This window comes from Tachyglossus aculeatus, chromosome 27 (genome assembly GCF_015852505.1).
Source record: "Tachyglossus aculeatus isolate mTacAcu1 chromosome 27, mTacAcu1.pri, whole genome shotgun sequence".
Taxonomy (NCBI): Eukaryota; Metazoa; Chordata; class Mammalia; order Monotremata; family Tachyglossidae; genus Tachyglossus; species Tachyglossus aculeatus.
This window is the reverse complement of record NC_052092.1, coordinates 6073459-6101359: the sequence shown is the minus strand read 5'-3', so window position 1 is coordinate 6101359 and position 27901 is coordinate 6073459. Positions and strand designations below refer to the sequence as shown.

The 27901-nt window shown below is 59.9% G+C and overlaps 4 protein-coding genes across 8 annotated transcripts; 3 read left to right on the top strand and 1 right to left on the bottom strand.

The window, feature by feature from the left end:
- The first annotated feature begins 3 nt into the window (after nt 1–3).
- Nucleotides 4–6779, top strand: FOXM1 (forkhead box M1). The gene is given in 10 exon segments (XM_038767815.1): nt 4–88; nt 2046–2463; nt 2465–2579; nt 2811–2974; nt 3350–3538; nt 3647–3775; nt 3956–4000; nt 4582–4651; nt 4832–5037; nt 5264–6779. Coding segments are annotated over 9 exon segments (2244 nt in total). The 5' UTR covers nt 4–88; nt 2046–2091; the 3' UTR covers nt 6218–6779.
- Nucleotides 4848–23005, bottom strand: ITFG2 (integrin alpha FG-GAP repeat containing 2). Of its 5 annotated transcripts, XR_005456420.1 has the most exons (14): nt 22862–23005; nt 20222–20317; nt 19923–19964; nt 19518–19695; nt 18896–19035; nt 18625–18767; nt 18313–18410; nt 18133–18186; nt 17888–17979; nt 16466–16583; nt 16132–16305; nt 15857–15984; nt 6872–6946; nt 4848–5070 (listed from the first exon to the last, which is right to left on the bottom strand). XR_005456420.1 is itself a non-coding variant. In XM_038767817.1 (13 exons), exons 1-12 carry the CDS (start codon nt 22955–22957, stop codon nt 15887–15889), a joined length of 1329 nt encoding a protein of 442 aa, XP_038623745.1. In that variant the 5' UTR covers nt 22958–23005; the 3' UTR covers nt 6839–6946; nt 15857–15886. The 5 variants fall into 5 exon arrangements, 3 of the variants coding, with proteins under 3 accessions (XP_038623745.1, XP_038623744.1, XP_038623746.1); XR_005456421.1 differs by lacking the exon at nt 4848–5070 and having other exon boundaries at nt 6837–6946; nt 16184–16305; XM_038767817.1 differs by lacking the exon at nt 4848–5070 and having other exon boundaries at nt 6839–6946.
- Nucleotides 7790–9684, top strand: TEX52 (testis expressed 52). Its single transcript, XM_038767819.1, has 2 exons — nt 7790–8382; nt 9139–9684. Exons 1-2 carry the CDS (start codon nt 7808–7810, stop codon nt 9377–9379), a joined length of 816 nt encoding a protein of 271 aa, XP_038623747.1. The 5' UTR covers nt 7790–7807; the 3' UTR covers nt 9380–9684.
- Nucleotides 10555–14460, top strand: NRIP2 (nuclear receptor interacting protein 2). Its single transcript, XM_038767750.1, is given in 7 exon segments — nt 10555–10762; nt 10885–11006; nt 13059–13178; nt 13840–13915; nt 14102–14145; nt 14148–14165; nt 14341–14460. Coding segments are annotated over 7 exon segments (708 nt in total).
- Nucleotides 23006–27901: the final 4896 nt, after the last annotated feature.

The following is a 27901-nucleotide window of genomic DNA, read 5'->3' as shown; positions in this document are numbered from 1 at the left end:
GGGAGGCGGAGGCGGCCCAGCCCCGCGTCGCTCCCCCGCCGCTGTGCCCGGGGCTGCTTCTCCTCCCCCCGGGCCGCAGCACACCGAGGTGAGCTCAGCCGGCGACGGGGGGCGGGCCGGGACCCCAAGGCCCCCGCACTTCCCGTCCAGCTCCGGGGGCCTTTCCACGGGAGGAACGGGGAAACTCCTCACCCTGGGCTTCGGGGCTCTCCATCACCTCACCTCCCTTCTGTCTCCCACCCTCGTGTCTCTCCCCACTCCAATCCCTAGTTCATGCCGCTGCCCGGATTGCCTTTGTCCAGAAACGCTCTGGGCCTGTTCCTCCCCTCCTCAGAATTCTCCAGTGGCTACCAGTCAATCTGCGCATCAGGCAGAAACTCCTCACGCTGGGCTTCCAGGCTGTCCATCCATCCCCTGGCCCCCTCCTCCCTCCCCTCCCTTCTGTCCTTGTCCAGCCCGGCCCGCACCCTCCGCTCCTCCGCCACCGCTGATCTCCTCCCCGGGCCTCGTTCTCGCCTGTCCCGCCATCGACCCCCTGGCCCACGTCATCCCCCAATCCCTCTGCCCATCCGCCAAGCTCGCTCTCTTCCTCCCTTCAAGGCCCTACTGAGAGCTCACCTCCTCCAGGAGGCCTTCCCAAACTGAGCCCCTTCCTTCCCCCACCCCCCTCCATCCCCCGGGCCTGGAATGCCCCCAATCCCTCTGCCCATCCGCCGAGCTCGCTCTCTTCCTCCCTTCAAGGCCCTACTGAGAGCTCACCTCCTCCAGGAGGCCTTCCCACACTAAGCCCCTTCCTTCCTCTCCCCCTCCTCCCCCTCTCCATCCCCCCCATCTTACCTCCTTCCCTTCCCCACAGCACCTGTATATATGTTTGTACATATTTATTACTCTATTTATTTTACTTGTACATATCTATTCTATTTTGTCAGTATGTCTGGTTTTATTCTCTGTCTCCCCCTTTTAGACTGTGAGCCCACTGTTGGGTAGGGACTGTCTCTGTATGTTGCCAACTTGTACTTCCCAAGCGCTTAGTACAGTGCTCTGCACACAGTAAGCGCTCAATACAATTGATTAATTGATTGATTCCCTGTCTCCCCCTTTTAGACTGTGAGCCCACTGTTGGGTAGGGACTGTCTCTATACGTTGCCAACTTGTACTTCCCAAGCGCTTAGTACAGTGCTCTGCACACAGTAAGCGCTCAATACAATTGATTAATTGATTGATTCCCTGTCTCCCCCTTTTAGACTGTGAGCCCACTGTTGGGTAGGGACTGTCTCTATACGTTGCCAACTTGTACTTCCCAAGCGTTTAGTACAGTGCTCTGCACACAGTAAGCGCTCAATAAATACGATTGATTGCTTGATTGCCGGGCCCCAGGGAATGGGGTGGTTTCTCACCTCAGGTCAGACTTCTAGGGCCGTGGGTGGAGAGAGCAGCCACTCCTCTGCCCCTGAAGGAGAAGACCCAACTCTGCCAACTTGTACTTCCCAAGCGTTTAGTACAGTGCTCTGCACACAGTAAGCGCTCAATAAATATGAATGAATGAGAGAACAGGCAGCTGCAGCCCGCTGGGGTGGGAAGGAGGAGTGTGAGCTGGCTTTGGCTTGGGCATCCCTGGAACAGAGGCAGAGCCTGGGGAATCAATCAATCGTATTTATTGAGCGCTTACTGTGTGCAGAGCACTGGACTAAGCGCTTGGGAAGTACAAGTTGGAAACATATAGAGACGGTCCCTACCCAATAGTGGGCTCACAGTCTAGAAGACTGGGGAAGGGGGTTGTTGGCCCGAGCGATGGGGCTGCCCCCTCAGGCACCCATCCCAAAAGGGTGGTGGACCAAGGAGGGCGGTCCAGGGCCAGGAGAGATTGGGGTGGGGGTAGGGGATACCGGAAGGACCCTCCCCTCGCCGGAGACGGCTTAGTTTGAAGAGACAGGACCGGTCCAGGGTTCCTTGGGGTCTCGGCCTCCTCTCCTGCTCTCAAGTTTCCTAGTGGCCTGGTCCCCTCTGGCTTGCAACTGACCACCCCATCACCCCGTCTCCTCCAGGGCCCGGTCTGGGAGCTTTGATGGAGAGGGGCGGTCGGCAGCTACGATGAAAACCAGCCCCCGCCGGCCCCTGATCCTCAAGAGACGGAGGCTGCCTCTCCCACCACGCCATGGCCCCGCTGCCGTGGTCAAGACGGAGCCCGCCCCGCCCGCCACCCGCCCCGAGCCGGGCCTGGACCCCGTGCCCCCGGAGAGGGCGGCGGTGCCCCAGGAGGGAGCGGCGGCCCGGGAAGGGGCAGCGCCCGGGCCCCTGCAGTTCCCCGCCGGGATCCGCGTCATCGATCACCCCACCATGGCCGACACGCAGGTGGTGGCCATCCCCGCCGATGCCGACGTCCAGAGTGTCATCGCCGCACTGACTGCCAGGGGCAGGGGCAGCGGCGGCCCCAGCCGCTTCATCCTGGTCAGCAGCGGGGGCCCCCCCTGCCCACCCGGCCCCACCGGGGGGAGAGGGGGCTGGGCAGTCGGGCGTGGGGAGCCTGGCCCAGCAGCCTGATGCCAGCTGGGGGCCAGGACTGGAGCAGGCAGGCGGCGGTAGGTGGCTAGCGGTGGGATCCTCGGCGGGCAGGGGAGCCTGGATCGTGGGGCGCAGAGACCCGGGAGGGGACAGGGGACCCCCTCTCCGGGCGGGGGGGGGACGAGAAATCCAGGTTTCCGAGTCTCCCCCGGCGTCCGGGTCCAGCAACCCGGCTCAGCCCGCTACCCCCGATCCCTGGGTCGGGGCAGCGGGCCAGCGAGTGGGGGCTTGGGCCTGTGTCCCTGCAGCTGGAGGTGAGGCCGCGGGCGGTGGGCTGGACAAGAGCCTGACCAACATCCAGTGGCTGGGGAAGATGAGATCCAGTGGGCTGAGGCCCGGCCGTGACATCAAGCAGGAGCCGCAGGAACCGGAGGAGAAGGAGAACCGGCAGCTGGAGCAGAGCCGGGGCCAGGTGAGCCCGGGGCCGGGCCGTGGTCTCAACCCGTGTCGGACTCTGTTCCGAATCCGCCTCTGACCGAGTCAACATCCAGCCCGCTCCCCACCCCTTTGGACTTTGAGATGAGGAGCGGGCCGTGGCGGAGAGCAGGGGAGGGTCCCTGCCCGGACTCTGGGGAAACTGCTGCTGACCCCCGTGCCTGCTGCTGGTGAGGGATGATCTCTCCACCATGCAGTGGTGGAAACGGAGGCTACCAGGTGCAGTATTCTAGCTGCTGGGTTAAAACGGCGGGGGGGCCCCGTGCCGGGGTCAGTCCTGGAAGTCAGACGTGGGCCCAGAGGTCCTCCGGACTACGCCGGAGCAGCTGAAACACTTGTTTCTGTCCCTCAGGTGGAGGAGGGAGCGGGGGCATCCCCGTGGCCGAGCGCGGTGTGCGAGCGGCCCCCATACTCCTACATGGCCATGATCCAGTTCGCCATCAACAGCACGGAGCGAAAGCGCATGACCCTGAAGGACATTTACACCTGGATCGAGGATCACTTTCCCTACTTCAAGCACATCGCCAAGCCCGGCTGGAAGGTAGCGCGGGGACCAGGGGGAATCTGGGACCCTGGCGGTTTGGGGGTGTGTGGGGGGGATCTCAAAGGGGGCCCCGTGGTCAAAGGTCACGACGGCACACCCTTGCAGAACTCCATCCGCCACAACCTCTCCCTCCATGACATGTTTGTGCGGGAGACACCGGCCACTGGCAAAGTCTCCTTCTGGACCATCCACCCCAAGGCCAATCGGTACCTGACGCTGGACCAGGTGTTTAAGGTGAGAGCTCTGCAGGGCTGCCACGGCCCTCAGAAAGGGCAGGGGGGCGATTTGTCCTCTGCGGTTCTGACCCCCGGAGGCCGAGAGCCAGCCCACCCCATCGGGCCGAGGGAAAGCCAGGTGCCGGGCTTGGTTGACTGTCATTTTGTTTCTCTTCCCCCAATGCCTTGCTGCCACCAGCCACTGGACCTGGGGTCTCCACCATTGCCCGAGCACTCGGACTCAGTAAGGTTCTCTCCCTCTGGCCCGGGGCCTGGCTGCCTGCTCTTTCCGCTTCCAGCACGACTCCGGGGGAGTTGGGGGAAGAGGCGCTCGGGGCTGGGGGAAGGGAGGGTGCGCTGGGCCCCACCCCATCCCTCCTGCCCCACCCTTACCACCACCGATCTGCTTCCTACCTGTCTGTTCGGCCCAGGGTTCCCGGCCCAGGGAGCCCGCCTGCCCACACCTTGGCTCGGCTGCGGAGGATCTCAGCTGGGGGCAGTAATGGCGTGGGTGAGGCATGGGCCCAGGCTGGGCCCATGGGTCAGACCGGTTTCTCGCTCGCTGTCCCGCTCTAGCCTCCTCACTCTTCTCCGCCCTGTTGGGGCTGCCGCTGCTCACATCCGCTGCCCTCAGGCCGGTCTCCAGGGATGGGGCTCCTGCCAGGGCCTGGTTTTCTCCTTGCAGGCTGGTGGGGCACGGGGAGCTTTGCCCACCTGTGCCCACGGCACAGCACTCTGAGGGTCTGACCCCTCGGCCCCAGGCCCTGCCCCGCTAACCTGGGGTCCTTTCTCCTCCCTTCGGCCCCACCGCCACCCCCACCGCAGCAGCAGAAACGGCCCCTCCCCCAGCTACAGAGACCCCTGGGCGTCAAGGTGGAGCCCCCGCTGAGCTCCCGTGAGTCAGGGGAAGGGCCAGGCTGGGGGGGGTCAGTTTCTCCCACACCCCCATCCCCGTTCCTCTCCGCTCTGAGTGCCTGTCCCTGACTCCGCTCCCCACCAACCCGAGCTCTTCCACGCTCTCAGTGCTGCGCCTTCCGCACAACTATCCGTGAACGGGTCTCTTCCCCTGCTCCAGGCCGGAAAATGAAGCCGCTGCTCCCCCGTGTCAACTCCTACCTGGTCCCCATCCAGTTTCCGGTGAGCCAGTCCGTGATGAGCCCGTCCGTGGTGAGCCCATCCGTGGTGCTGCAGCCTTCGGTCAAGGTGCCGCTGTCCCTGGAACCCGGGCTGGTTGGCCCCGACCTACCCCGGCACAGCAAGCAGGTGCACATCGCCCCCAAGGTAGGGGTCTGCCTTCTCCCCGAGGTGAGGGCCCTTGGGGACACGGGCAAGGGAACTTGGGCTTGCAGTGCCACACCAGGTACCGCTCTCCACTCTCCACCCTTGCCTCAGTTTTCTGCTTCCAGAGCCCATGGGGTCCCCGCTCGAGAGGGGTGAGCGGAACAGTGCTCGGGGGCGGGGGGCCGGCCCCGGCGGCCTCACTCTGTCCCACCGAATGTCGTTTCAGGTGCCGCTGGTGGCGGCGGGACCCTCGGCCGTTCCCGCTGCCGGCTCGTGGAAGGAGGAGCTTTCCCAGCCTGCTTCCGGCCTGCCCACCCCCAGCGAAGGCGGGGAGGGGGACGAGCAGCCCCCTCGCCCCATCAAGGAGGAGAGCCCGCCCCTGGCCCCCTGGATTTCCACTTGCCTGTCCCCGCCCCTGCCCTGGCAGGAGCCGGGCCCCGGCCCCCAGCTCCCCCCGGCCCCCAGGCCGCCGTCCCCGCCGTCCCCTCCCCGCGGTGCCTCGGACCTGCTGCTGCGCCGGCGTGAGCGCAGGGAGAGGACCCGGTCCCGGCGCAAGCAGCACTTGCTCCCGCAGCCGCCGCCAACGCAGCGGCCACGCAGCCCAGACTCGCGCCTCCCGTTCCCCGACGCTGCCCCCGCCATCCCGGCCTCGCCCGACTCCCCAGCCTCGGCGGCTGGGCGGCCCCGGGACCAGGCAGGCCCTTTTCAGACGCCTGTCAAGGGCTCCCACTGCCCACTGCCCATCTCCTCCACCCCCAGCAAGGTCTTCCTGCCCCAGATCCCTGACCCCTGGGGGCTGAGCCCCCCGAGCGGCGGGGGCACGGGGCTGCCTTTCAGCCCAGTGCGCCCACCCCTGGGCTCCTGCCCCCCTGACTCCACGAGCCTTCTTGATCTGTGTCCCACCCACACCCTGGGCCCGCCCCCGTCGCTGCCTAGCTCCGAGCTCTTGCCCTCCAGCCCCTATCCCGGTTCTCCCGCCTCAGCCCCCCGGATTCTGGCCCCAGGCTCCTTGCTGGAGCCACTGGTCCCCCCGGGGCTGACTGAGAGCCTGATCCTGGACACCATGAACAACAGCCTCAGCAAAATTCTGCTGGACCTGAGCTTCCCTGGGCTGGAGGAGGAGGAGCTGGGGCCCCCCACCAACCTGAGCTGGTCCCAGCTCTTCTCGGAGCTGCGGTAGAGCATGCGCTCCCCCCACTCAGCCATGGACCCCGGGAGTTGCAGGCCATGCACACGCGTGTACAAACACTCACAAGACACTTCCCTGTCCCCCCCCGACGCACCCGCTGCCTCGCTGGGAGCCGGACTCTAACCAGCTTAGCACCGGGAGCGAATGGGGTGTCCCGCCCCACCCCAGCCAGGGCCTGAGGTGGGGAGCTGCTCCTGTCTTCCCTCGGTTCCCCATACCCCACCCATCCTCCTGGCTGTGGCTCCCACAGGGGATGGCAGCAACAGCATCCACCTGGCAGAGCAACCAGCTGCTCTGATTCTAAATTGCACTCTGTCCCTGCACGGGCCCTCACCAGCTTGTGTTGCCCAGGATTGTTTTAGGGTTCAACTCGGGCCTCCCCTCCACCCGGAACAAATCGGTGGATCAGCAGGTCCAAGAGGGGGATCCTAAGGCTTAGCTCCTTGTAGCGAGGGGCCGACAGCCACGGTCAGGCTGGTTCGGGCCCGGTCCACCTACCACCGACCCCGTCCTCTTTCACTACTGTAACTACCTTCTCAATAAAGGCTGGGGTGGACACGATGGCGGTGTGGGGTCGGCCTGGTTTATGCGGGAAGCTGGAGTAAGGGGGACGCCATCAATCAGCGGTATTTATTGAGTACTTACTCTGTTCAGAGCACCGCACTAAGCATTTGCAACAGAAATGACAGAGTCGATCTCTGGCCAGCAGGAGTTTACAGCCTAGAAGGGGAAACAGACAATAAAGTAAGTTACAGGTGAGGGAAACGGCAGGGTAGAAGGATCCGGACTTAGGGCCGTGAGGTGGGTATCAAGGGAAGAACATGGGTAAAGGGGCAGTTGTGGACCCTGTTCAAGTCTTTTCATGTGATTTAGCCACAGGAGGGCAGAGGGGCAGGATGAAGAAGAGGTCAAGGTAAGGAGTGGAGGATCAGCAGATCTGGGGTGACCCCAGCAGCATTTTAGCTTCCTGCTCCTGGTAGTAATAGTTGTTTACTGTCCTGGGCTTCCTCTCTGGAGGAGGCAGAGGGCAGACCGACAGAGTGGCCAGGCGCCTGTGAGGTGCAGGGGAACTCGGGCCCCTGGGACAGCTTGGCCCATACAGGGGTCAGGGCAAAGAAGCCCTCAGACATCCCTGCCCCTTCATCTTTTGTGGGGTGAAGGTGAGGGGTCTGTTGTCGTGGCAACCGCCACCAGCAAACAATGGGGTCCCGGCCCCAACGCTTGGCAGAGGGTCTCTGAGGAGGGAAAGCAGTTTCCATACACCCAGACCAGCCTCGACCCAGCAGGTGGGCACCTCCGCTCAGAAAAGAGTCCCTCCCCACCCCCACGCTCTGGTGGAGCCCAAAGGCGTTGCCTCTGCATCACCAGACCAGTGTCCGCAGGAATCTCCCAGAGGGTGGGGACGGGTTCTGGTCACTGCCCTGCTCCTTGCCCAGGTGGCTGGCGGTGATTGCTGGAGCCTCAGGAGAGATCCCAGCCTGGTGAAGCAGGGGGGCGCCCAGGAAAGGGGGCCCCTGAGAGATCAAGAGGTGGGGCAGGGATCCTACCCCCGGAGCGCCATCTCCTGCCTTTCTCTCGCAGATGAGCTTGGCTCGCAGCCCTCTCCCCAGGGACCCGCCATGTATCCAGCGAGAGTTCCTGTACCCCAAGCTGCATCTGGGGCTCCCCGGTTTCTCCCCTCGCCCCTACCATCAGCTGGTCCTTCGGGGACCGCCCTGCACCAGCATCAAGAGCCAGGTCCGCCATTGCCTCCGTCGGCCCTGGCAGGAAGAGCCCGGCGGGCCCACGAAGGGCAACGCCACGTGGCTGGAGGGCCGCCGCCTGGCCCCCGTCTCCCCGGCCCGGCCCAACTGGCCCCATGATGGCAACAGGCCGCACTGGCTGCGGGGTGGGGCCGGGAGCTGCGGGGGGGTCAGCGGGGCGGGTATGCCCCCGACCCGGGCCGCCATGCCTCCCCCTTCCCAGCTGGCGCCCCACACCTACCTGCAGTTCATCGCCACCCGGCCCCTCTTCCTGGACCCCAAGAGGAAGGAGCAGGTGGTGACGCAGATGCTGCGGGAGCTGCAGGAGGCCGAGAAACTCAAACTGAAGACGGCGGGGAGGGTGCCCCCGCTCGACCCCAAGGGCCGCATCCAGCAGCCCGGGTACTACAAGCGGTGAGGACCAAGGGGCCGCTCTGGGCCTCCCCCTTCCCCCAAAACAAACCCTGGCGACGACCTCTCCTCTTCCATCCCCCACCATGACACTCAATCAATCAATCAATCAATCAGAAGGCTCCCTCTCCTCCCCCTAAAACCCAAGCGACTCTCTCCCCTCCCAACCCACGACGCCCAGTGGACTCCTTCTGCTCCCCTACATGACACCCAAATGACTCCCCTTCTGCTCAAACATTCCTGCTTCCCCCAAGAAATCTCCCCACTCCGCTGGAGTGGCTTTGTGCCCCAACTCACCGCAGACCCCAAAAACTCATAGTGGGAGGGAAGGTAGGAGAGGCCGGAGGCCCCATGTTCCCACCCTCTGAGTTCTCCAAAGTCAGCCTCCAGGTCCCTCCTCAACAACCGGATTGAGCTTCGACTGACTGATTGACTGACGAGGTGGGGAGAGGGACAGAACCAGGGAGAAGATGGGAAAACTCTCACCAATTGATGACAGCCCTGTTGAAGGGGTGAGCGGGGGAGGAAGTTGAAACTATTAGCCCAAAGGGAGGGATTGGATTATTTAAGGGTTTTGATTATCCATGGCCCTTCCAACCACGGATAATCGGGAACGGACTATAAACCCCAGGCCAACCCCCTCACAATATTACAGCCAAAGCTTCTGTCTGTTCTTCTAGTTCTTACTCATCCCGGGAGAGTGGGCTGGAGGAGAGTTCCCTGAAAGGTCAACCTCCCCCGGCCCGCCTCTCCCTGCAGGGACCGGTTCCAGCAGGTGTCGGCCAGCAGCCAGTGCAGACCACCGGACCTCCAGCTGCAGCCCACCCAGCTCCCCGGCCTGGCGTCTGGCAGCAGCACGAGGCAGAAACCAGCCCGACAGCAGAGCATCCCCTGGAGCTCGGTCATAGTGTGGCACTACCCGTTGCCGGCCGGCAACCGGACGGCTTCCTCGGCCGCTCGGTTGGGTGGCCGGGCGGGAAGGGGGCCCAGGGCAGCCTAGTGTCCCAAAGGCTCCATCTCCCAAGGCCCTCCACACCTTGGAGAGTTTAGGATCAGCAAACGACTCCTGATCTTCTCGATCTCCCTGCCTTCGGGCCAGGACCAGAGAGGGTGGGGTTGGGGGGCTGCTGGGGATCATTTCCAACTTGGCCTGGCCTGGAACTGTGGGGCAAGAGGAAGAGTCTGCTCCTACCCCCCAAGCCCTGCCCCTCAGTTGGTAGATAAAGGCTGGATGAGGTGTAATTTAGGGGGACAGTCCTGTGCCGCGTAGAGCTGGTGGGGGGCGGGGCGGGGCCAACAGGACTGGACGGGAAGGCTGGAGGGTCAGGGGCCCCCGGGGTGGCAACGGGGCACAGAGACAGAAACCTGGCATTATTCAGCCTCCCCCACAGCTCCACCTCTAGGGGAATAATAATAATCATAATAATGATGGCATTTATTAAGCGCTTACTATGTACAAAGCACCGTTCTAAGCACTAGAGAGGTTACAAGGTGATCAGGTTGTCCCACAGGGGGCTCACAGCCTTCATCCCCATTTTACAGATGAGGTAACTGAGGCCCAGAGAAGTTAAGTGACTTGCCCAAGGTCACCCAGCTGACAATTGGCGGAGCCGGGATTTGAACCCCTGACCTCTGACTCCAAAGCCCGGGCTCTTGTCACTGACCCACACTGCTTCTACCCTGTCCACTCTCCCGGACCCCCTCAGTTTACTGCTCTGCCCCCCTGCCCTTCCATGCTAACTCCGCTAATGAGGTGAGGGGACCCCAGAGGGCCTCCCAGACCATGTTAAAGCTAAAAGGATTGGATTTGGGGTGGATTCCGACTCCAGCCTTACCCTGTCTTGATCTTCTAGCCCATCTGGTCCAAAACTCGCGCTCCCACCGTCCGGCGGTTGAGGAGCCCCTCCTCGGTCCTCCACGGTCATCCCGGAGGGTTCACAGGGACACGGCTGGACTCCAGCCCAAGCCAGTCCTGGGTTAGCCCGGAAGAAGGCCGCTGGGCCCGGCAGCCCATAGAGGGTTCACGCTCACGGGCACCTAAAGTCACCATCCTGCACCCTTCTGTTAGCTGGGCGGGTCAGGGGTCAGCCCGGGCCTCACCTACCCCAACTCCGACCCCTCTCCCCGCCCCCACCCCGGGTCCCCTCTACCGCAACCCCTGGAAATGGCCGTATGATGCGGCTCTTCCCCACAATCGTTATTGATTTACTCGTCCCTCTTGCTCCGGTGGCGTTGACCCTCCCGGCAGCCGGGGATACGAGGAGGGAAAGCGGCCTGGTTGGGACAGAAGGACGGGGACGTCAAGAGAGTCAGGCGGAGGGAAAGAGAGGCTGCGTGAAAGTGGAGCCGCTAGAGACAAAACAGGGACCCGGAGGCAGAAGGAGTGAGATGCGGAGAAGGCCCGAGGGAGGGTCGGGGGGCTGCGGGGGACCCCCCCACTTGCCATGAGGGGCCATGAGCGCCGAGGAGGACGCGAGGCGGGGGGCGTGTGCCCCGGGGCCTGAGCCCGGCCTGGCCTTCTGAGCCAGCAGCAACACCTGAAGCAGGCCACCCGCTTCGCGCACCAGGACTCGGCGGACCTGCTGCCCCTGGACAGCCTCAAGAGGCTGGGCACGTCCAAGGACTTGGTAAGACTCCCCTCAGCACCCCCAGGCCGGGTGGGGAGGGGGCTTCCTTGAGTGAGCGAACGACCTCCGTCCCGTCACCTCTCACTAAAATGAGATTCTGCCTTGGCACATCTCCCTGGAACAGCCCCCGGTTTTCCCCCTAATCCCGGACACCGTCTCCTACACAGCCCTCCAGGGGTCCCGGACAACGGCTCGGGGATGTGGAGCTTGGGACCCAAAGCTGGAGGGGGACGGGGCGGGAGAGACTGGCTGCCTCCTCACTGGGCCCACAGGGCAGGGAGTGGGTCTGAACAGGTAGGCACAGCCGGGGGAGAGGAGGAAGGTTTAAACTTAAACCGGAGGAAACACAGGTACCTCCCGGGGGGGTCCCTTGGACCTCCCCCCCATGCCCACTTCAGTTTCCATTGGCCGCGTGCATTCTCCCAACACCCCTGTTGCCAGCTGTGTGACTTTGGGAGAAGCAGAGTGGCTCAGTGGAAAGAGCATGCGTTTTGGACTCAGAGGTCATGGGTTCAAATTCCTGCTTCGCCAATTGTCAGCTGTGTGACTGGGCACGTCACAATTTCTCTGTGCCTCAGTTACCTCACCTGTAACCTGTAAAGTGGGGATTACGACTATGAGCCCCACGTGGGACAACCTGATCACCCTGTAACCTCCTCAGCGCTTAGAACAGTGCTTTGCACATAGTAAGTGCTTAATAAATGCCACTATTATTACCCCGACATTTTCCTTGACTCTACACTGGTCAAGGGGGGCCCCCCAAAACACACCCCTAGAGGAGTAGGGGCTGTGGGCTGGGAAGGTGGCCAGGCCCGGGGGGGGGGGGGGGGGGGGAGGTGGGTAGGGTCAGGGGAAAGGGGACAGAGGGAAACCTGCATCCCACCGGGGGAAAGGTGAGAGGGAGGGAGGATTGCGGGGAGGGGATAGGGTACCCTTGCGGAAGGACAGGCAAACGGGCACCCCATTTAAAGTTCAGGAAATATACTACATCGGCTCTGGCAACGGAGCGGGAAGTGAGAGGAAGGGAATCCCGGCAGGAGCCTCAGCTCCAGGGAACCGAACACAAGCCCCTGCCCACAGAGACCCTCACACACTGTTACGGGGGACCTACCGGGGATGGGTCTCACCCCGGGAGCAAAGACCTCCCCCCCAACCCCTGAGGTCAAGGGGTTCCTGAACCGGGCCCTACCCGCCTGGCCCGGGCCCAGGGCTGAGGGGGCCTCAGGCAAACCCCCGCCTCTTCCTTGGCTCTGGGAAGGGGGGCAGGGGGGAACCGCAGCTGCACAGCGTCATCTAACACCGCCTGGGGGGCCCAGTGTCCGCCGGAGCCCGGACGGGGAGGCGTCCACCCCACTGGTCCGCTGCAAGGGGAGGGGTCACTCACGCTCCGTGGGGCTACTCCCACCGGCCGCCCCCATTTAGCCAGCCTCCTCCGGCCCTCAGCAACCCGGTGCAACCCCGTTGGACAGAAGGAGGGGCGAGCCGGACGTCCGTGGGGCCCCCAACCACCCCGTTGCAGGCCCATTTGGGCCCTGGCGCACCTGAACACGATTTCCACCCCCCAACCTTCTTGAGAAGCAGCGTGGCTTAGTTGCAAAAGCCCGGGCTTGGGAGTCAGAGGTCATGGGTTCTAATCTCCCTCCACCACCTGTCAGCTGTGTAGTGCTCCGCGCACAGTAAGTGCTCAATAAATATAATTGAATGAACTTCTCTGGGCCTCAGTGACCTCATCTGTAAAATGGGGATTGACTGTGAGCCCCACGTGGTACAACCTGCTAACCCTGTATCTATTCCAGTGCTTAGAACAGTGCTTGGCACATAGTAAGCACTTAACACCATTAGTATTAACCCTGGTTCCCCTTCAGTTCCTGAATCCCCTCAGCCCATCCTCGCCCCGCGCTTAGTACAGTGCTCTGCACACAGTAAGCACTCAATAAATACGATTGATTGATTGATTTCTCCTTGGCCTTCGGCCGAGGGCCTGCAGACTCCCCACCTGAAACTGACTTGGAGAGGGGACCCTGGGTCTCCAGCCTGTCCCCCCTCTCCAAGTGCGGGCAGCAGGGTTTGACGGCTGTGGTGGACACAAGTATCCCGCACAACTTGGTCTCCACAAACTGCTTCCGGCACTTGGAGGCTGTCGGGAGAGTGGTGGGAACAGGCAAGCCCTCCGTTCCCATTTTTCCTCCTCTCCCCCTCCCTTCCAGGTCGCCCTGCCTCACTCCCTTTGCTCTCCCCCGATCCCTGCCCCACAGCACTTACGTATATATCTATAATTGTTTATATTGATGCCTGTTTCCAGCCCCAGACTGTGAGCTCGTTGTGGACAGGTCTTATCTCTATCGCCATGCTGTACTTTCTAATAATAATAATGACATTTATTAAGCGCTTACTATGTGCAAAGCACCGTTCTAAGCGCTGGGGAGGTTACAAGGTGATTAGGTTGTCCCACGGGGGGGCTCACAACTTTTAAGCCCCATTTTCCAGATGAGGTAACTGAGGCCCAGAGAAGTGAAGTGGCTTGCCCCAAGTCACCCAGCTGACAATTGGCGGAGCAGGGATTTGAGCCCATGCACTTAGTATTCATCATCAATCATATTTATTGAGCGTTTACTGTGTGCAGAGCACTGTACTAAGCGCTTGGGAAGTACAAATTGGCAACATATAGAGACAGTCCCTACCCAACAGTGGGCTCAGTCTAAAGTGCTTAGTATTCTAAGCACTTAGTACAGTGCTCTGCACACAGTAAGCACTCAATAAATACAATTGAATGGATGAATGAACTGTCGTTTGCCCACCCCGGTTCCCAGACTGGAGGAGTCACCCCCAGGAGGAGACCCCTCCTCACATGGAACAGCTAGAACTGCAGTTGGGGCTGGAGACTGTGGTTTGCTCAGCTATGGTGATTGGTGAGACCCTTGCCCACTGGCAGTTCTTCCCGGGCTCTACCTCTCCTCGCAGCTGGGTCTTCCTCAGGTTCCCACGCTAGCCCAGGGCCCTGGACCCCATCCCAGAGGCTTAGGGGGCAAGGCCGGCCAGGGTCGCTGTCGCCCCCAGCTTCCCTGGACACCCCCACCCTCTCTCCTCTCCTTCAGGGGACGACAGCCCCGAGCTCAGCCTGGGACTCCGGATGCACTCCAGAAGCTGCAGGCGTTCAAAGTAAGAGCTGGGTCCTGCTTCCTCAGCTCCAGTCCGCTGGGGTCTAGTCCCTCCAGGTCCTGGCCCTGCCGGAACCTGCTCTGGCCCCCGATGAGGAGGGGGTCGACCCTTGCCCCTGGCCACCTCTGCTCACCAAACAGTCCTCCTCCGCCGCCTCCCCCGCTCTGTTCGCCAGTGTTGCATCGACCTGGAAAGTGGCATCCTGCGGCTTCGCGGGCCCTGCCCGGACCTGCCCTTCCTGTCGGGCCCACGGGAGCCGGGCCCGCCCCCACCCCCGGGGGTCACTGGGCCCTAGTGGGGCTCTCCCCCCCGCCCCCACCACTGGCTTCCTAGGAGGATTGGAAGGAGGTACAGGGACAGCCTCTGTCCTACCAGCCTATACCCCCCACCCCACCTTCCCAAAGTTGCCCAAGGCCACAACCAGCAGAGTAGGGAGGCAGGGGCAGCAGCCTGCCACTGCTCCAGGTGCCACTCGTGGATCACTGCTCTCCCTGCCCCATCCTCCACTGCCCCCACCTGCAGGCCAAGAGGCTGGGGGCTTGGGGGGGCAGCCCACCTGTGGCTACCAGCCCCCAGGCTTACTTTGCCTCCCATTGCCCACCACCAACCGGGTTAGGACGCACCTGGGTCTGTTCGCTCTCACAGGCCCTGGGGCGCCAAGCTGGGGACAGGGGGGTCCACCCCTCGCCCCTGAGGCTCCAGCCCTGAGATCTGCTTCTTCCGGTGCCTGCAGGTCCTTGCTCCATCCCCTGGGTAGTTTAGCCTGGGCCAGGACTAGCTCATTACCCAGGTAATTCAGACTCCTGACTCTTGGGTCTCAATTTATTAGGGTATTTTAGACCAACAGAAAGAGGTTTGCCCTTTCCCTACAGTGGGTCCACACCCAGCCCCTCTGCTGTGGGGGAGGAGTGGAAGGAGATGGGGAGCGGCCTAACTCTGTCCCCCATGCTGGTCTCGGTGTTCTTCAAAGGAGTCCATCTACCCTGGACCCCTCAGCCACTTTGTCCCTCCCTCTGAGCCTGGGCCGGGAGGACACGAGGGGACCAGGGTGCCTAACACTCTGTCCCCCACCCAATTGGTTTCTCTAGCTTGTATTCCCCATGTCCTCCTTCCCCTTTGCTCCAGTGCCTCTCCCCACCACAGCTGCCTTCTGTTCGAATAAAGGCTTTCTCTAGCTCCCTTTCGTCGACTTCCCCCTGGGAATCTGCCCCCGCCCGCACCTCTCTGCACTATGCCGAGATGGTTTGGGGGGGTGCACCCCTGCCCTGGAGGCTTATCCTTCTACAATAACAACAGTGACAATAGACCCCAGTGTATTCAACGTCTGCTCTAGGCCCAGCACTGTGCTCGATACGACATGGTCCTTTGCCCAGGGGAGGCTCACGGTCTGAGGGAGGGCAAGGACCTCCTCCCCAATTTACAGACGTGGAAACTGAGGCCCAGAGTAGTTAAGGGTCTTGAGGTCACCTGGCAGGCCGGCCTGCAGCCTGGGTTCTTTGCCTCTCAATCCCAAGCACTTTCCACCAGGTCCCAGTGTTCCTTCTGCAGGCCTGATTCAATGTCTTTAAATGAGGGGCGGGGTCCAGCTGGGGCCGGAGGACCACAAGCCCTCTCTCGGCCTGCCTCCTGAAGCCCTGCCCACAACCCTGGGCCCCAGAGGGACTCCCTTCAGCCCCTGCTCTGCCCCTCACCAGAGATGCCTCTCGCCGGGGAATGTCCCGCTAGGAGGGGAACCGCGGGCTGGGCGGCAGCGGTGGCAGTTGTGGGCTGTACAGCGTGCGGTGGATCAGGGCTCGGACTGCAGAGGCATCATCAGGATCTGAATGAGGAAAAGGCTACTGGGGGGTGGTCTCCCTTCTACTATTCTACCCCCAGCTCCCCCGGGCCCCAAGCCCTCACCGCCCTACAGCTCCCGTGGCCTCCCACCCTCAGTGAGGCTCAGCTCCCCCGGCCACCCGGCCCTCACCGACGCCCAGTTCTTGCAGCAGCGGGCGGTAGTCTGGCTCCGCTTCCAGCACCTTGAGCAGGTTGGTGGATTCCATGCGCTCAAGCAGCACATCCCAGTACACGTAGATCTTCTGGTTGAAGCTGACGTACACCAGGCACGGGCTGTTGCGGGCCCCTTTGCAGGCATACAGGCCTAAAGAGGTGCAGGCAGAGGTCAGAGAACACCAAGTTCCCCTGGAGATGGGTTGAGGGGCAGGCTTGACCTCTGCCCCGGATCGTGGACTGGGTTCGGCCCCTCTGACGGGCCACGGTCTTTGGGCCCGCTCCTTGGGGGGCAGGAGAGGCTTGCTCACCTGCGCAGAAGGCTCGGACGTTCTCATCCACTTGGAAGCGGGATACGGTGCGGTTGTGGTCGATTATGTAGGTCTGCCCGTCCCAGGCACAGGCCACCACCTCCTCATACCCGTTGCCCTGGGACAGGGGAGGGGGAGCTCAGGTCACTGGCCTGTGTTGACTGGATGGTGTGACCCTGGGGTGGGCTGTGGACTGCAAGACGGTGCTGCAGCTGACGGTCACCAGCTGCCCATCAACCTGGGGCTCTGGGCAGCTCCAACTTTTGTCCCTCAGAGGACCTCCCAGAGGGCAGTGGGGTGACAGGTTGAGCCCTCTATCCACTTGGGCTAGGGGAATGTAGTGAAGAGATAATAAGGATCTCAATGGGGCACACAAATTCAATCCATCACTCAGTGGAATTCTCTGAACACCCCCAGGCACCAGCTTTGTGTCCAGTGTTGCACTGGGCATCCAGGTGGGTTCATCAGCGGTCAAAGGCTTGGGCTCCAGCTTCAGGGAGCTGACCATTACTGTCTCCTTTGAATGCTGGAGTAGGGCGGCCCAGGATTCTCCACAGAGGAGGTCACAGGAAAAACATCCAAAATCATAATTGGGGCTCACAGCCGACACCAGCCAGAAGCCTGGTCCTCCCCACGGAACTCCGCTCAAGCCCCCTAACCCCCAAGGTCCAGCCAGGGTGCAAGACCTTGGCCTGCACCGGGTGCAGGCAAGTGGGGAGAGAAGGAGGAGAGGAAGGGAGGGATCGTGCACTTATGAGGTGACTTGTTTCCCATTCAGAATGGACTGGTCCCGACATCCTGACAGGTGAGGGCAAGTGGGGAAGGGGAGTAATCAAGGAGGAAGGCCTGGAGCTGGGGGGAGGAGGAGGAGGAGGAGAAGGATCTTGATGATGGGAAGGAAGGTGGTAGAAGCCATAGAGAAGCAGCGTGGCTCAGTGGAAAGAGCCCGGGCTTTGGAGTCAGAGGTCATGGGTTCAAATCCTGCCTCCGCCACTTGTCAGCTGTGTGACTTTGGGCAAGTCACTTCACTTCTCTGTGCCTGTTACCTCATCTGTAAAATGGGGATTAAGACTGTGAGCCCCCCGTGGGACAACCTGATCACCCTGTAACCTCCCCAGCGCTTCAAACAGTGCTTTGCACATAGTAAGCCCTTAATAAATGCCATCATTATTATTATTATTATTCTCCGTGCCTCAGTTCCATCATCTGTAAAATGGGGATTAAGACTGTGAGCCCCATGTGGGACAACCTGATCTCCTTGTATCCCCCCAGCACTTAGAACAGTGCTTTGCACATAGTAAGCACTTAACAAATGTCATTATTAATTAATTAATTCCATAGGCTAAAGAGATAAGGGCATCCATGGGAGAAGGGCCTGGTCCGGGGTGGAAGGCAGGACAGGAGCCGGGTCCACCCCCTTACCGTGACATCCAGCTTCTCTAGGGCAAACAGCTGGTGATCCACCTGGACTGACCAGAGCAGCTTGTCCGGTCCCTCCATGAGCTTCAGCGTCCCTATGTGGAGAAGGTTCAGGGGGTCAGTAATACCGGCCCCGGCTGGCCGCTCTCCTGCCACTCTAAGCCAGCCGTCACCTCACTGTCCCAGTTCAGTGATCATCCGCTCCTCGATCCAGTGGTCACCAGGCGGGCTAGCAAGGGTCTACTCACCATCCAATGTGCAGAGTGCAAAGAGCCCTGGGCCACTGCTCTCAGCGCCGCGTCCTGTGGGGACAGGAGTGGACGCTGGAGAGGGCCGGGCTGAGGGCACGGCCCCGCAGAACTTCTCCCCTTCCCCCTCCCGCCTGTCCCAGGCCCCCTGCCCTCTGGCCACCTTGGCCTCCTCCTCACCCCTCCCGAGGCTGCCCACCAAGTGGGTGGAGACGTTCTTGTTGTGGATGCGTCCGGAGGTCTGGTGCGGGATGACATCCCGCGGGCCGGAGGGCTCCCTGGGGGCGGGGACGGTGAAGGCTTGCTGCCCTATGCTGGCCCCCCAGCCCCCGGCCCTGCCCACCCCCCGGGGAAGGCACTGCCCGGATCCCCACCCTGCCAGGAGAGGGGAGGGGGGTCTTGGCACCGAGGGGGAGCACTGCGTCAGCCAGCACCTACTCCGACACCCCACCTCTCCCCTTCCTTCTACCCGGCCTGGAGACGCAGCCTCACCGGCTGCCCTCGGGGCCCGTGTCTGGGAGGGCTGGGGACCCGGAGCCCCAAGTGACCAAGAGCACCGCGTAGGCACAGCCAGGCTGGGACACCATCAACTCCGGGGTCCCCTGGCGTCCGGGCGTCACCTGCAGACTGTCCACCTGTGGTGGACAATGCCCAGGGACCAGTGGTTGGGGATGGCCAGGCCGGGAGTGCCCAGAGCCTTCCCCGCAGGTCGCCCCAGAACCCGGACCTACTGGGGTCCCTGGGGCTGCCGCCCAGGGCTTACCTGACCCTCCAGCACCCACTTCTTGAGTGCCACCAGCTGCCCTGCCAGGTGCTCTGTGCCCTCCGCCACGGACTCCCAGCGGAAAGCTCGCACCACACGGTCTGTGTAGCCCACCACTAGCTCGCTGCGACCGTCCCCGTCTGCTGCCCGGGAAGGAGAGGTCAGCTGTGATACTCCCCGCCACACCCAGCTCCTGCCCTGCTCCCAGCGTCCCCACCCCCAGCATCCCCAGCTCCTGTCCCCCAGCGTCAATGGGCTTGTAGACACTCACTGATGGATCTAGTCCACAGCACCCACCAGGGAGGTCAGTTTAGCCCCAGGGCCCTCGGAGAGGGGGCACGTCCAGGGTCTGGCCAAGGGTCCGCCCTGCCAGCCACTTGCACAAAGCCTCGGAGGCATGGGGCGCCTGCCTGACGATCCAGCTCCCACACCCATGCTGGCCCCAGAACCCGCTATCCTTTCACCCTGCTCCAATCCCACTCCCACTTCTCCCCCTGGGCTGGGCAGGAGAGTGATGAAAGAGCCCTCATCCCTGCTGGAAAATGGGACAGTCACCCCCCCCCCCCCACCTTCCCCAGCCCCCTAATGACACTAGGGTTAAAACTCATGGGGCCGTACCCACCAATATCACTGATGAGCACAACTTTGGTGTTGGCCAGGATATGCTGTTTGTGGACCGGTCTGTGCTCCTCCCCAGCCGTGGCCGTCACGTCGTGGTGCCCGGGGAGGTCTGAGGTCTTGCTGGGCGTCAGGTCAAAGAGGTACAACCAGCCCTCGGCCCCCAGTGCCACCACCAGGTTCTGGGAAAGCCAGTGGGTGGAGGTCTGGGGCCTGGAGTGCGGATGGAGGGACCTGGAGTGGCCTGGGTGGGGTTGGAAGGGTCTGGGATGGGGACGGGGGGGGGGGGGTCCAAGTTGGAAATCTGGGAAGTCTGGAGTGGATATATAGTGGAAAGAGCCCTGAGGCTGGGATTGTCACCCCCTCCCTCCGCCCAATCACGAGGCCAGGACAAAGGAAGTTCTCTTACCTTCCCTCGGTTGCATACGTCTCCTACCCCGACACAGGTCAGCTGTGAGAGATTTGGGGGGGGTGGGGGGGAGAACCTGACTTTCAGGGACACAAGGAATGAAGCCCTTGGTCCTCCCCAGCCCTCCCCTCCCAAGATAACTCATTCTATAGACCAGGAACAACATCGAGGGCCGCTGGGGTCCCTACTTCCCCTCACCCAGGGGAGCACATTGGACTGGGCAGGGCTCAGGGTTAGGGGAAGGGTGGTGGGGAAAGAGGAGAGGCAGCCGAAGCCGCAGCAGGAGGGGACGCACTGACCATTCCCTGGCAGGCGCAGGTCACCCATGGCCGTGTCTCGTCGCTCTTGTACACGAACAGTTTCCCGGTGGTGTCTCCGACCACCAGCTCGTTCAGCTGCAGGAGGTAGGGAGAGAAGAGGAGGTCGAAGAGGGGGATGATGCGGTTGAAAAGGACACGCAAGTGGCTGGGCAGGGATTAGAACCCAAGTCCCTGACACCCAGCTCCATGCCCTTTCCATTGGGCCACACTGTTTCTCCCTCCCTCTTCGACAGTGATCCCCATGTGGGATGGGGAATTGTTTTTGACCTAATGTACTCTTCCAAGCACTTTATAAAGTACTCTGCTCATGGTAAGCATTCAATAAATACCATCGATTGATTGATGCTGTACTTGTCCATTGCTTACCATAGTGTTTGCTAAGTAATAATTGATTGATGCTGTATTTGTCCATCGCTTACCATAGTGTTTACCAAGTAGTAAATGCCCAATGAAACCCAGCATTATTATTATTAGGAACAGGGAAAAAGGTTAGGGCCTGGGTGAGCTGGAGGCGGGCAGTGACTGTGAGAGACGAGACTCCAGTGGGCAGGGCTGGAGGGGAGGAGGGGGAAAAGGTGACACTGTCAGGGGTGGGCAACCGAGAAACGGGAAATTAGGAAATCTGAGGTGAAAGACGCAGTCAAGGCGCCCTGGCTCTAAGAACCAGGAGACACTGCCTGCCTCCTTCATGCTAAGAGAAGCATCGTGGCTCAGTGGAAAGAGCCCGGGTCTAGGAGTCAGAGGTCATGGGTTCTAATCCCGGCTCCGCCATGTCTGCTGGGTGACCTTGGGCAAGTCACAACTTCTCTAAGCCTCAGTTACCGCACCTGTTAAATGGGGATTAAGACTGTGAGCCTCTCATGGGACAACCTCATCACCTTGTATCCCCCACAGCGCTTAGAACACTGCTTTGCCCATAGCAAGCGCTTAACAAATGCCATCGTTATTATTCACTCATTCATTCATATTTATTGAGCACTTACTGTGTGCAGAGCACTGTACTAAGCGCTTGGGAAGTACAAGTTGGCAACATATAGAGATGGTCCCTACCCAACAACGGGCTCTCCCCCTCCCCATCACCCCCCGCCTTACCTCCTTCCCCTCCCCACAGCACCTGTATATATGTTTGTACATATTTATTATGCTATTTATTTATTTTACTTGTACATATTTATTCTATTTATTTTATTTTGTTACTATGTTTTGTTTTGTTGTCTGTCTCCCCCTTCTCGACTGTGAGCCCACTGTTGGGTAGGGACCGTCTCTATATGTTGCCAACCTGTACTTCCCAAGCGCTTAGTACAGTGCTCTGCAGACAGTAAGCGCTCAATAAATACAATTGAACGAATGAATGTCGCCAACTTGTACTTCCCAAGCGCCTAGGACAGTGCTCTGCACACAGTAAGCGCTCAATTAACACGACTGAACGAATGAATGAATGAATGTCGCCAACTTGTACTTCCCAAGCGCTTAGGACAGTGCTCTGCACACAGTAAGCGCTCAATAAACACGATTGAACGAATGAATGAATGTCGCCAACTTGTACTTCCCAAACGCTTATATATATATGTTTGTACATATTTATTACTCTATTTATTTATTTATTTTACTTGTACATATCTATTCTATTTATTTTATTTTGTTAGTATGTTTGGTTTTGTTCTCCGTCTCCCCCTTTTAGGCTGTGAGCCCACTGTTGGGTAGGGACTGTCTCTATATGTTGCCAACTTGGACTTCCCAAGCGCTTAGTACAGTGCTCTGCACACAGTAAGCGCTCAATAAATACGATTGATTGATTGATTAGTACAGTGCTCTGCACACAGTAAGCGCTCAATAAATACGACTGAACGGGCTCACAGTCTAGAGGAATAACAATAATAATTATTACCAATAAGGTTATTGAAATACAAGCCACAAGGATGCCAATCCCTCAGCTTCCTATCCGTCCCGTTCCCAAGCTAATGCGCATGCGCCAAGCTACCGCTCGGGGGGGGCTGGTCACAAACATCCGCGCATGCGCCCGCCCGTACCGTATCGCCTATACGTCACTTTCCCAGGCTAATGCGCATGCGCCACGCTGCCGCTCGGGGGGGCCGTTCTCAAACATCCGCGCATGCGCCGTCCCGTATCGTATCGCCTAGACGGTCCTTTCCCAGGCTAATGCGCATGCGCCACACTGCCGCTCGGGGGGCTGTTCTCAAACATCTGCTCATGCGCCGTCCCGTACCGCCTAGACGTCCCTCTCCCAGCCTAATGCGCATGCGCCACACTGCCGCTCGGGAGGCTGTTCTCAAACATCTGCGCATGCGCCGCCCCGTACCGTATCGCCTAAACGTCCCTTTCCCAGGCTAATGCGCATGCGCCACGCAGCCTCGGGGGAGGGGGCTGGTCTCAAACATCTGCGCATGCGCTGACCCGTACCGTATCGCCTATACGTCCCTTTCCCACGCTAATGCGCATGCGCCCCGCTGCCGCTCAGGGGGGCCGTTCTCAAACACCTGCGCATGCGCCGGCCGTACCGTATCGCCTGGATGTCCCTTTCCCAGGTTAATGCGCATGCGCCACGCTGCCGCGCTGGGGGAGGTGTTCTCAAGCACCTGCGCATGCGCCGGCCCGTACCGTATCGTTGTCGACGTCCCCCAGGCAGATGGCATGCGGGAAAAGGCTCCCGTTGAACTCCAGGGCCACGCGCTGCACATAGCTAACGGACCTCATCGCTCCGGCGGAACCCGACGGTTCCCTTCTCCTCCGGGCCCCGCCTTCTGTCTCTCCTCCCTTCCCACAGTGCACCGCCCGAGCGGTAAACACTTCCGCTTCCGGCCCCTTCCGCCTGGGGGGGGTCACCATAGAGGAGAGGGCGCTCTAGCCGGGAGTCCTCCGGGCCCAGCTAGGAGGCGGGGCAAGCGGAAACCCCACCCTTCCGTCATCCTTTCTCTTGGTCCCCGCCTCCCCATCCGTTGCCCCGGCAACCAGCTCTCGGGCGCCTGGACTTGTGCCGGCCTCAAGGCCCGTCCCTCAGGATTTTGAATCAATCAATCAATATCAATCAATCAATCGTATTTATTGAGCGCTTACTGTGTGCAGAGCACTGTACTAAGCGCTTGGGAAGTACAAGTTGACAACATATAGAGACAGTCCCTACCCAGCAGTGGGCTGTATATACACCTGTATATATGTTTGTACATATTTATTACTCTATTTATTTATTTTACTTGTTCATATCTATTCTATTTATTTTGTTAGTACGTTTGGTTTTGTTCTCTGTCTCCCCCTTTTAGACTGTGAGCCCACTGTTGGGTAGGGTCTATCTCTGTATGTTGCCAACTTGTACTTCCCAAGCGCTTAGTACAGTGCTCTGCACACAGTAAGCGCTCAATAAATACGATTGATTGATTGATTGGGCTCACAGTCTAAAAGATAACAACAATTTTCCAGCCCCTTCCCTCCCCCGGGGCTCCCACGATCATCATCATCATCATCAATCGTACTCGAATGGAGCTGAAAAGCCCGCAATGGGACCCCTCCTTCAGGCCCCGCGTCTTCCTAGCGTCCTGGGGCCAACCTGCGCCCCATCTTGGGACATCCAGCTCTTGGTTCAGAATGCTGGTGTCATTCATTCATTCAGTCGTATTGATTGAGTGCTTACTGTGTGCAGAGCACTGTACTAAACGCTTGGGAAGTCCAAGTTGGCAGCATATAGGGACGGTCCCTACCCAACAGCGGGCTCACAGTCTAGAAGGGGGAGACAGAGAACAAAACATATTAACAACATAAAATAAATAGAATAAATGTGTACAAATAAATAAATAGATTAACAAATACGTACAAACATATATACAGGTTGCTGCGGGGAGGGGAAGGAGGTAAGGCGGCGGGGGGATGAGGAGGGGGAGAGTGTCCATAGTCTACCTCATCCAACTGGGCATTCTCAGGCAGTCCTGGGATCCTCCCACCCTCTGTCCATTTCCCCTCTGCCACAAAGCCCTCCCTATAATAATGATAATAATATTTGTTAAGCACTTACTATGTGCAAAGGGCTGTTCTAAGCGCTGGAGAGGCTACAAGGTGATCAGGTTGTCCCACGTGGGGCTCACAGCCTTCATCCCCATTTTACAGATGAGGGAACTGAGGCCCAGAGGATGGAAGTGACTTGCCCAGAGTCACACAGCTGACAAGTGGCGGAGCCGGGATTAGAACCCATGACCTCTGATTCCCAAGCCGGGGCTCTTTCCACTGGGCCACGCTGCTTCTCTATCCCAGAAGAGCTGTGGAGGAGGGGGTCCCATCACCACCCCTCCCCGGAGGCATTTATGCGAATATTGAGGGTCTTTTCCCCCCCATTGATTCCATCAATTGTATTTATTGAGCACTTACTGTGTACAGAGCACTGTACTAAGCATTTGGGAAAGTACAATACAGCAATAACCAGTGACATTCCCTGCCTACAATGAGCTTCCTATAGCAGGCACCCAACCCAGCATTCTGAACATAGAAGGTACCCAATAATGTTTTTAACGATGATGATTGTGATGAACTTCCAAAACCCAAGCTTGCTAGGAATAACTTGGCTGATTCAGGGCTGGCCGGCCCTGTGGTCCTGGGTCATCCCCTGACCCGTCCAGTGGGCCGGACTCGGCCTGTGACTCGTCCTATCACACTTGAGCCTTTGCCCTGGATACTGACTTGGGCAGGGATGACTGTTTGCTCAGGGCAACGTTTGTTTACTGCGCTGAGTTAACCTGAGGACATCAGGAGTCGTCCACCCTAGCCATGACATCGGAGGGGCTCCATGGGCAGATGGATGGAAAACAAATGGTGGGAAGCCTTGGAGTCCCCATGCTCCGGCTTCCTCCCCACCCCCCAACTCTCAGAGCTGCTGGGCAGACAGGACACTGTCCACCAAGGGGGCCAGGAAACCGAGATAATTGTGCAGGGGCATCCTTAGACGTGCTGCAGCCCCACTCCTCCGGGGACCTCTTTTCCCTGTCAAAGCTGGGACTGGGCAGGCAGCCTGATGGGTTCAGAGTCCCAGGAAATGCTCTAGACAGGTTTCAGGTAAGCTGTTATTCCAAAGCATAAGGTTTCCAGGTCCAGGCTGGTCTCTCAGGAGCTGGCACTCTGCGGGAGGTCATTTGGCACGCCCTGTCATTTTAAATGGTAGATCCAAGGCCCCACAACTCCACCACTGTCGGGCCACCAACCCCCAGGACACCTGGGAACGCCCCGTCATTGCAAATGGAGCCTCCAAGGCTCTAGCATTGTCTGTCCAGCAGCCCCTGTGGGACCCAAAGGACAGCTATGTGTTTTTGGATCTCTGGTAGCAAGTCACTGGAGAAGGGCAATACATGTCCCTTGTTCTTGTGGTGTGACTGACCTCTCCCCCTCGTCCCCCTCTCCATCCCCCCCATCTTACCTCCTTCCCTTCCCCACAGCACCTGTATATATGCATATATGTTTGTACATATTTATTCCTCTATTTTACTTGTACATATCTGTTCTATTTATTTTATTTTGTTAGTATGTTTGGTTTTGTTCTCCGTCTCCCCCTTTTAGACTGTGAGCCCACTGTTGGGTAGGGACTGTCTCTATATGTTGCCAATTTGTACTTCCCAAGCGCTTAGTACAGTGCTCTGCACATAGTAAGCACTCAATAAATACGATTGATGATGATGATGATGATGACCGATAACCCCAGTAAGTCATGGGCTGGAGAGCAGAGTCTCTCCCAGCTCTTCCCATCCTTCTTGCTTTTGTACATTGGCTTCCTCCATTTCCCAGGGTTGCCTTGCCTGCACTCCTTGCATCAGAGCCCCCCACTGCTGAGGTGCCACCTCCCCCCCCCCCCCCCAGCCTTGTGGCCACCTGGTCATTCCTGGTGGCAAGGGGAGGAGGGGCTTTGGCCTGTGGGTTCTCTGTTGGCCCACAGTACCCTCAAGCAGACGGAATGGCAACCGCAGCCGTGCCAGCCTGAGCCAGCCAGGGCCAAGCTACTCAGAGAGGGAACAAGCGCTCCAAAGTTCTCAGTCTGAGCCCGGTGCACCGCTTCCTCTCCCCGCCCCCACCAGACCGCCCACCCCGATGGCCGGTGACATTTACAGAATCCCAGCCCCACCCCGCCTCTGAGGCTCGGGTCCCAAAGGCAGCCGGCGCCTGGCTCGGACGGCGAGACGGCCACGGTAAAAGGCTTCTGCAGGGATAGACCCGTGGCCTAGCGGAAAGAGCACAGGCCTGGAAGCCATAAGGATGTGAGCTCTAATCCCAGCTCCGCCACTTGTCTGCTGCATGACCTCGGGCAAATCACTTAATTTCTCTGTGCCTCAGTTCCATCATCTGTAAAATGAGGGATTAAGACTGTGAGCCCCATGTGGAACAGGGACTGTGTCCAACCTGATTATCTTGTATCTACCCCAGTGTTTAGAACAGTGCTTGGCACATAGTACGCACTTAATACAATTATTATTATTACCTTCCCGTCATTGTGGGGGTGAATCGACAGCCCCAGCCTTTAAGGGGCAGTGCACTTGACTCTCTGGTCTGCAAATAGGCCGGGAGAATTGGCACACCTCCTGAGGCTAAAAACCGAGGCTTGCTCTTTGGGCCGGAGCTAGAGGGGGCATGGCTGGACTGGAAGCTACATGGCCAGGAGAGCTGTGCTCAGTGGACAGGGATGGAATTTCTCTTCCCAAAATCCCCCCCCCCCCCCCCGCCACCCCAAAAGAACAAGGAACCCCCCAACTGGAGCTGGAGGAGGTCAGGTTCAGATCAAACAGCAAGAAACATCTAAGCTTTCGCTAGGTGCCAGCCTCTGCATTACAAACTCGGGTAAATACACGATAATCCGATCGGATACAGTTGAGCCCAGGAAATCTGTTCCCATGGGAAACTGGGCAACCAGAAATGTGAACTGGGCCCAGTGGGGTTGGGACAGGTCCATGAATGAGCATCCATGCTGGGGTCACTGGGGGGAGAGTTGGGGATGGAAAGAGGAGAGTTAGGGGTGTTGGATGGTTTGTGCTGGGTCACTGGGAGAGAGTTAGGTTTGGATGGTCTGTGCCGGGTCACGGTGAGGGTCAGAGAGTGAAGAGGGGTGCAACTGGTGCCATGGCATTAAGTGGCTGGAGAAGACACTACTCAGGGCGGGCCAGGTCGGGGAACGAGAGCGGAAATGCAGTGCGGTCCCCCTCACTGGGCAGTCCACCTTGCGAACGCCGACGGGCTTGGGCTCCGTGCCCCTTCCAGATGCCCACCCCCCGGCCAGCTTCACCCACTCCAAGGGACAACCTGCACCAGAAACCCGCTGACCCTGCTGGGAGGGGAACGTCACACGGGGCAGGGGACCAGGCCACGCCCAACGCCAGCTGGGAGCCCGGGGACAGTGGTCCAGCCAGACACCCACCCCCACCTCAGCGCTTTGCCTCCATCAGAAGATGGTGGTTTGGAGCGGGGGCGCGGGGGCCGACCGCTTGGTGGGTTGCTCTGGTCTACCTGGGCCTGAGCGGGGTCGGAGCAAGAGGGTCACCCTCGACCGTTATGGCCCGGCCACGCTCCCGTCAGGACGGGGACGCCCACCCAGCTGAGGTCCGAGGGTCCCTCCCCGCCCTCCACCGCCACCCACTCCCCGGAGCCCTGCCGGAAAGGAGGCTGGACCGGACGCCGGTG

Excerpts from the sequence above, each read along its gene's own strand:
- TEX52 (XM_038767819.1), top strand. The coding sequence starts at position 7,808 with ATGAGCTTGGCTCGCAGCCCTCTCCCCAGGGACCCGCCATGTATCCAG. Across the intron at positions 8,383-9,138 it reads CAGCCCGGGTACTACAAGCG|GGACCGGTTCCAGCAGGTGT; the intron begins GTGAGGACCAAG and ends CTCTCCCTGCAG.
- ITFG2 (XM_038767817.1), bottom strand. The coding sequence starts at position 22,957 with ATGAGGTCCGTTAGCTATGTGCAGCGCGTGGCCCTGGAGTTCAACGGG. Across the intron at positions 19,965-20,221 it reads CCTGCGCCTGCCAGGGAATG|CTGACCTGTGTCGGGGTAGG; the intron begins GTCAGTGCGTCC and ends AATCTCTCACAG. Across the intron at positions 17,980-18,132 it reads TGCACTCTGCACATTGGATG|GGACGCTGAAGCTCATGGAG; the intron begins GTGAGTAGACCC and ends TTCTCCACATAG.